Below are 8,329 nucleotides of genomic sequence, written 5' to 3'. Positions count from 1 at the left end.
CACCGTTTTAGACTTGTTCATTGAGTTATGCACCTTCTAAATTAAAAGCGTGTTGACTGTTGATAGTTGAGAGTCTAAATGGATGGCACCATCTTTGCTTGACTCTACCCAACATGACTAGTCAACTTCAATTAGACCTTCATTAGATTCAACCTTTTTAATCTGTGTTCAATATGGCAATTTTAAAAAGTTAATTATGCAAACATTTATACTGGAATGTAACCAATATAAATCCCTGTAAATGCTGATTTGATATGCGGTTAATATGTAACTCTTTGTTTTCAAACTAGAACTTTTAAATCAAGTATAAAGATAACAAAACCAAAAATCGTTTTTGTTATTTTTTGGTGAGATTATATTATGTATGGACTTCAACCTATTCTAGACAGCCCTCATGGGCTGTTCTCTAGTTTATAATGAATGGCTGGTTGAATATGTTTAATTGCTAGATTCATTTCTTTCTTCATATTGAGCTATTTCAAAAGAAAAATGCTTGAACACCGACGTTTTACACCGAATTTTTAAACTAAACAACGTATCTATTGAATCAGATGAGCTACGTATCACGTTAACAAATATTTAACGAATGAATAGTATTGTTATTGGATAGTTGTTCATTTGAAATGGACTCTCGTTCATATTATATGAACTGTCGTTCACCTAGAATGGGTGCCCTTCATAATTTAAAATTTTTTAATTTATTTAATGCATTAATTGTGATTAGTTAGTGTTGAATAAGGGCAAGCAAAGCAGGACTAGAGCATTAATTGTATCACTTTGACCTATTGAGTTAACATTGAATAAGAGCGGGCACAAGTAGGACTGGAGCTGAATATTGTGGTAATAGTGTAATATAAAATTAAAAACTGTATTGAATTGAGGAAGAGGACAAATAAAAATAGATTATTGAATGGAGCAAGAGGATAAATAAAGATGGACGTCTGTCTATAGTAAATGAACAACTGTTCATATAATATGAGCAGAAGTCCATTAAATATAAGTAGGTGTCCATAAATATTGGATGACATCATTCACGAAAGACTCTAGTGTAGTCACGTCTGATTGGTTGTCATGTCCTTCGATACAAAAATTCGATGTAAAACTTCAGTGTCCCATTACTCATTTCAAAATCTAAATAGCCATGATTTATATCTGCTGCTTTGAGTTGACAAAATGACTGTTAATTCAAGTTCACGTTCTAATATACCCATCTTCCATTGTCATATCAACATTGCATTGAAAGAGTAGTAGAAAATTGAACAAGTTGTTTTCATTTTTAGTTTAGATGTTGAATTCAAGATTAATGTCCCCCAATTTTTTTTATGTCTGGTCATTTTCCACTCTAGATCATCTATTGAAAATTTCACTTGGATTTTTAGTGCTATATTTCATGCCACATTCTCTTAAATATGAGTTCAACAAAGAATAACATTTTAAAAAACAAAAAAAGTGCTTTTCACTCTATGCTTTGTGTATTATTTACTTGTATAAAATAACCCAAAAGTGCCTAAGTTGATTTTAGTCTTGCAAGCAATAAGTTTTTGTTTGGGTGAGTAAGACAAAGTGACCCATAAAATGAACAAGTTGCTTTCATTACCTGTTTATAAATCAATGGTGCAGGCACATGGATTGCGATGTGATGTACTGTGTAGTGTTTGGCTGTAATCCATGTGTACCCGACCTTCTTTCGATTATCCAATGTGCCATAATATATAGATAGAAAGAGGGAAATTAAATTATGGAGTTATCTACCATTACCAAATAAACTATGTGGCCAGTGGGTAATGAAATTTAAAATCCAACCAATGCTTTTGTTGTCACCCCGTACTTGGTCTGTAAAATGTTCATTGCCTTTTGGGATTGTTATTTTTTAGTTCATAATATAAAAATGCCCTACTATGACCTTTTTTTTTTTCTTTATGACCGACGGTGTTCGGACCAGTTTACGTATAACTATCAATCGGATAAGAGCTCCAATAGTTATTCCTATTAACAACCAATGAGAGATTCAGACTTAGAAATTTTTAAGTAATACACTCAAAAGTTTTTATCAAACTATTCTACCATCCAAAGTTAGTTCCCTATCATGACTTTCAGTCCAATGATAGTACGTATGATTGTTGGTAAAATATACTTCAATAAAAAAGAAAAAAAGTAATGGTAGATCAATGGACTTAGACTATACCTTATAATTTTCGTATAATTGTAGTAATACACTAATGTAATTATAATATTATTCCCAAATTAGATCATTATTATTGCAGTTGTGGAAATCATATGGTATCTCGTATGGGGCATTTAACAAATGGCATTAAAGATCCCATCATTAATGTGGAATCAAAGTTAGTTTTTGAATTTTTTGTGACGGTAAACCTAACAGAGACCAATTTCAAATGAAATTAGGCATCAATTTTAGTATTACTAACGTGGGCAGCTATTAATGCCACAAATTTGGGATTGGATCAATGGTTTCATACTAGTATTTGTATCCAATGGCACATTTTTTAATTTTTAGGGCATTTATTAATATTTTTAATTATTTATCAAATTTTAAAACAAAATTGAGGTTTAATATCAAAATCAATCAATCATCTCATCTCTAGTCGGAGTGCATTTTACAAGTGTTTTCTTACAAAAAATGATTTACAGTGAAAGCATAATTTATGACAACAACGTTTTTCAAGCTTGTCCAGGAAATAGTATACGTATCAAATTATTAAAGTATTCTTTTGATTTAAAATTGTCTTATCTTAACTAATAATTTATTTATATGGGTAATCTGAGCACGAGTAAAGTATTATTTTTATTTAAAATGGTCTTATCTTAACTAATAATTTATTTATATGGGTAATCTGAGCATGAGGAGAATCCCCACGAGTTAGGAAAAAAGCACATCTATTTTTCAATGGTTTAGCAGCTACCCCATGTGCCCTGTTTGTCCCAACACATGAAATAGTCTAAAATAACCTATGGCTTCTGCACCACTCTTTCACCTTTTTTTTTTTTTTTTTTTAATCGGAGTGTTCGGATCAGTTTACGCATACCTCGATTAATTTGTAGAGTTCATTAAATACTTGAGGAACCTAATATTTCAGGTAAGTCACATATTATATTTGTGGTAGGTGACTCCAATGTTCACAAACTTTTTTAACTGTCACACCAATCCCTAGGGGCGGATCCAGCCCATGGCCCACCCTAAATTTATTTTTTTTAAATATTAATATACATAATTTTTAGATTTCGGCCCACTCTAACAAAAATATTAATATGTAATTAGTTTTTATTTTGGTCTATCCTACAAAATTTGTTTGGATCCGCCGCTGCCTATCCCTGTAGGATTAACAGTTTTATCATTTTAAGCTTAACTTACTGCGTACATTATCATATCAGATGTTTACTGCATATTTTTTTATTTTATTTTTTTGCTTCAATTCAGTGTCATGCATTCTACGTTTTGATTTATGGAAGGAAGGTTACGCAAGAAAAAATATTTATATACGTGAGAGGCACAAAAGTCTATGTTAATTATATTATGGAAAACATTGATTTAAAACTGATTTATCAAAAACAAATAATTCTTTTATCTTAATGGAAAATACCTTCTTCAATTATTAAGAAAAAAGTCAAAAAACAGTTTCAACAATCATGCTCCACATATATTAACATAAAACGTTTTTATTTCTTTTTAAAAATTATATTATAAGCCTATCCTTTAAATTGCAACTACTGAATTGATTTAAATTTCTCTAAACAGTTTATTTTTTTGTGTAAATAAATGTTAAAAGGTTTTGTCTTTAAGTGCATCAGTGGGAAAAGCATATTTTTGGCATATTATTTTGTGCTAAATGGGAGACTAAACTGTACATAGCTTCTTCCAAGAAGCTTCAGAGTAATTGTACTAAAAATGATTACTCTTTCTATACTGTTAATTACTTTAACGCACAGTTAAATATTTTTTGATTTTAAAAAAAAAAAAAAAGGCTTCAAAAGCAACCCTTCATTCACGGTTTACCTAACTCTTTCTTAATAGAGAGTTGAAAAGTCATCTTAATATCATTCATCTATTTAAATAGACCATTAAGGACACTATTTAAACCCTTCACCAAATATAACTACATACATTTAATTTTATATATTATCATCATCTCTAATAAACCCAACTAATAAAACCTATACAAAATCTCTACTTTAATGGGGAGAAGATAAAACATAACTGATGACACCAATAAAAAAAACCTTCCGATTCCGATTCTGAATCTGGCTACCATGATACATGGTACAGACAGAACTAACGCTCACAGCGATGAGTTTTGTACACTCTTATAAAATTAGGCCGGTCCATACTGACCTTTCCCAGCCATCGGATTTGTAGAAAATTCTAGTCAACGATCAATGTTATAAAATTGCTACATTCATGAATGGCTGCGATTTATCTGACCCCATCCTTCCCAAATACCTCGGAGAAGCAGAATTTTCCTCTCCTCTTCAGGGGTCCCATTTAATTATTTATGCACCCAATTAAAAATAAAAATAAAAATTTGTTAACGTCCTTGGGTTAAACTATAAACATTTCTGGTTGCCCTTTCAATCCATGATATATGTCTTCAATCTAATAAATTTAATATGAGTGGAATTATAATAATAATAAGATTAAAATTATTTATAGGAAAGAAATGCTTTTGGAAACGTTTCTAACGATGTAAAGTCTTAATCCGGCCCAAGCCAAGCGCGGCCTTGATTTGATTTAACTCACAAACAAAAAGCTACTGTTTGTTAAACGTAATTGTCCAAAACACAGAGACAGAGGGGGACTTTTGGATTTGGAATTGAGGGGAGACTAACAACAAACAAATACAAATCACGTGGAAGAAGGCGGTTTGCCTAAACCGTTACAGTGGAGCCAGCCCCTCTTTAATTCTTCTTTGCGTATTTAATTAGGGTTTCTAATTTTTTTTCGTAAATAGAAATCAGTGTCAATTATTCTAATTAAGTTAAATTAATTAATTAAAATTCACCTTCGTTTAATATCTATTTATATATTCGTCTCTCTATTTACACAATTGTTCACTCTTCTGTCTCCCTCTTGCTTATTAAGTTATTATTGGCAGCAGCTTTGCCTGTAGCTGCTCCTACTTACATTTACCCTGATATTTTGATTTCTGGGTTGATCTGGTTTCTGCGTTTTGAGTTTGAGAGAGGTATGGAGGAGGGTTTGTGTCAGTGGAGTATGTTCAGATCTCTGTCGGCCATTCTTCAATGGTGGGCTTTCAACGTTACCGTGATTATCATGAACAAGTGGATCTTTCAGGTTTGTTTTTCCGTCTCTCTATGTGTAATTTTGTGTGAGTTCTTTTAAATTGGGAGGCGCCGGCTCAACCGAGTCGGTTTAATTTTCTTCAGGTGTGGAGTTTGCTTCGTGCGTCAGATTGATTTTGCTGTAATTCTCAATTCCCAAGTTTTATCTTGTTATTGTACGGTGATCTTGATTTTTTTTTTAGGGGTTAGCTTAATTTTTGGTGTGTGTTGATCATCATGTTTGAGTTCCTTTTTTTGTTGGCTTTGATTTCTAAGTTTGGTAATTGATCTAAGGTTGTGTTTGGCTGCACGGAATTTGAATTCATTGGGATTGGCTGTTATGATTCTCTTGTTTTTTTTTTTTTTTTGTTTTTTTTATTTTAAATGAGGGATGGCGTTTCCATTTCCTCTCAATTTATGACGCCAAAGCATTAACTGCATGCGACCAAACACAGTCTGTCTGTTTGGATCCATAGAGGAAAATATTGTTTCCTTTCTATTGCTGCTTTGAGTTCTTGTAGGTATGTTATCAAAGCTCATTAATCTACTGAAAAACCATGAAACATCAGTTGATCCGTTTGTAGTTAATTTTTTTTTTTTTTTTTTTTTATTGTTGAATTTCTTTCACATTTGCACATGGGATCTTCTCCCGAAAATCACTTTTCTGTATATGGAAGATAACAGCTTATGGATAGGCTGTTTATTTTGTTCGCTTATGAGCAATTTATCTTCGAGAGAATTTCAGATCTAAACTATAGCTTAAAAATGTTGATAGTTAGGGAAGGGGATTGCTTATTATGTGTAAAATTTGTTGGACCTGCGTTAATTTGACGATATCTTTTTTCTCCATTTGGTTCTTTTACAGAAATTGGACTTCAAATTTCCTCTAACAGTGTCATGTGTTCACTTCATATGCTCGTCCATTGGAGCATATACAGTAATCAAGGTGCTGAAACTTAAACCCTTGATAACAGTTGACCCTGAAGATAGATGGAGAAGGATATTTCCCATGTCATTTGTGTTTTGTATCAACATTGTGCTTGGGAATGTGAGTTTACGCTACATTCCGGTTTCTTTTATGCAGACAATTAAGTCGTTCACTCCGGCAACTACAGGTCTGATTCTAAAATTGGTATCATGAGTTATTATCTTTCTTCTATGCATTCTAGTAAATTTCATGTGATTGCTTAGTAATAGTTCCTTATCTGTTGGATTTTGCAGTTGTTTTGCAGTGGATGGTTTGGAGAAAGTACTTTGACTGGCGAATCTGGGCTTCTTTGGTACCCATAGTTGGAGGAATACTTCTCACATCCGTCACAGAGCTGAGTTTTAATATGTTTGGATTTTGTGCTGCATTATTTGGATGTTTGGCTACATCTACAAAGACTATCCTTGCAGAGTCTCTGCTTCATGGATACAAGTTTGACAGGTAGTGCCTTTATCTTCTGCTTTCATAAAAGTTTGTTCCTTTTCATTCTTCTATTTTCTTTGCTGCCTGGGAGAAGCCTCCCTTGAATTTTTTCATTTTGTTTAGATCAAGTTTTTCTAGCCCCTATTATTTTTATCAGACTGTATTATTGTTTGTGTGATCGTGGACTGTATCATCTGCCGAATATTCACTATTAAATATAGGTACACTTAGGAGTAAGTTTAATGAAGATGAGGGAAGCCAATTTTAATCTGGAGGAAATTTAAAATAGGTAGAATTAGGAGGAAGTATAATGAAATAAAGAATTTTTAAAATATAGCCTTATTTGTGTAGAAATCATACATCTTTGTTTCCGGTGCTTGCTTAGATTCTGTTTGATACTTAAGACAGCTATGCAATTGCCGATTATTGGAAATGGTTATCTGAGATCATTCTATTTTGGAATTGTGCTTGCGTAAAGCTCTCTGTCATGTTTATCATTGAACAATTTATACTGATTTCTTTTATTCCTTCTCTTTTTTTTGAACCACTTAAGCATAAACACAGTGTACTACATGGCACCATTTGCTACTATGATCTTGGGAATTCCAGCATTGTTACTTGAAGGTAATGGGGTTTTGGATTGGCTTAACGCCCACCCAGCACCTTGGTCTTCTCTCCTCATAATTTTCAGCTCTGGGGTGTTGGCATTCTGTCTTAATTTCTCCATCTTTTACGTGATTCACTCCACAACTGCCGTCACATTTAATGTTGCCGGAAATCTTAAGGTGAGATGAATGGGAAGGATGTGATCCTTCATAGTTTTTGATTTACTGATTCATTGCTTAATAAGTATAACCTCTCAGTAATTGTGGGGTAGCGTTTCTGATTACTTTAGTTCTAAAAAATTATCCTACCCCGTAGGTAGGCATACATATAAATCACCATTAATAAGTTTCATTTCCCAAACTTGCTTATATTCCTTGTTTACCTGCAGAATTCTTTAATCTTTCAGCATGTTTCTAACTATTCTTCACATTGCATTGACTTTCTTGCTTTCTTTATTTCCCTACATTATTCTATTGAAACCTATAAGTTGTGGGATAGCATTAAGTACATGTGCAGATGTGCTTGTAGTATGATGCAAACAAGATTTAATGTTGTGATAGCTGATTATGATGTTTCACACTGAGTATTTCTTAATTCTGTAATGCTTATTTCTGTACAGGTTGCAGTTGCCGTCTTGATTTCCTGGTTGATATTCAGGAATCCGATATCAGGTTTGAATGCTGTTGGATGTGCTATTACGCTTGTTGGATGTACGTTCTATGGATATGTGAGACACTTGATTGCTCAGCAGCCACCACCCGGAACACCACGTACACCCCGAACGCCAAGGAATAGGATGGAACTACTTCCCCTTGTAAATGATAAATTAGATGATAAGGTCTAGTTTTAAGAGGGCATACATGAGGTTCTCAGCTGATGGAAATGGGGTATTACATGACACAGAAAATTCAGAAAACCAAACACCACAGCTTTGTATGTTTGACCATACACCAGATCACCTGAGAATTTTTACTATATATTTTTTTCTTGCTCAGAAATAGAAAAAAAAAAAAAAAA

At 32.9% G+C, this 8,329-nt stretch overlaps 1 protein-coding gene across 1 annotated transcript; it reads left to right on the top strand.

The window, feature by feature from the left end:
• Positions 1 to 4,813: 4,813 nt before the first annotated feature.
• LOC116139787 (UDP-galactose transporter 1) lies at positions 4,814 to 8,329 on the top strand. The gene is made up of 5 exons (XM_031425442.1): positions 4,814 to 5,308; positions 6,161 to 6,410; positions 6,517 to 6,724; positions 7,260 to 7,491; positions 7,932 to 8,329. Exons 1-5 carry the CDS (start codon positions 5,201 to 5,203, stop codon positions 8,154 to 8,156), a joined length of 1,023 nt encoding a protein of 340 aa, XP_031281302.1. The 5' UTR covers positions 4,814 to 5,200; the 3' UTR covers positions 8,157 to 8,329.

The sequence above is a fragment of the Pistacia vera genome, unplaced genomic scaffold, assembly GCF_008641045.1.
Source record: "Pistacia vera cultivar Batoury unplaced genomic scaffold, PisVer_v2 Contig359, whole genome shotgun sequence".
NCBI lineage: Eukaryota > Viridiplantae > Streptophyta > Magnoliopsida > Sapindales > Anacardiaceae > Pistacia > Pistacia vera.
This window is presented reverse-complemented; position numbering and strand designations above follow the sequence as displayed.

What these genes read in the sequence shown, in the direction of transcription:
- LOC116139787 (XM_031425442.1), top strand. Translation starts at nt 5,201, where the DNA reads ATGGAGGAGGGTTTGTGTCAGTGGAGTATGTTCAGATCTCTGTCGGCC. An exon ending in TGAACAAGTGGATCTTTCAG is followed by an intron (nt 5,309 to 6,160) that starts GTTTGTTTTTCC and finishes GTTCTTTTACAG; the next exon opens with AAATTGGACTTCAAATTTCC. An exon ending in ATGTTGCCGGAAATCTTAAG is followed by an intron (nt 7,492 to 7,931) that starts GTGAGATGAATG and finishes ATTTCTGTACAG; the next exon opens with GTTGCAGTTGCCGTCTTGAT.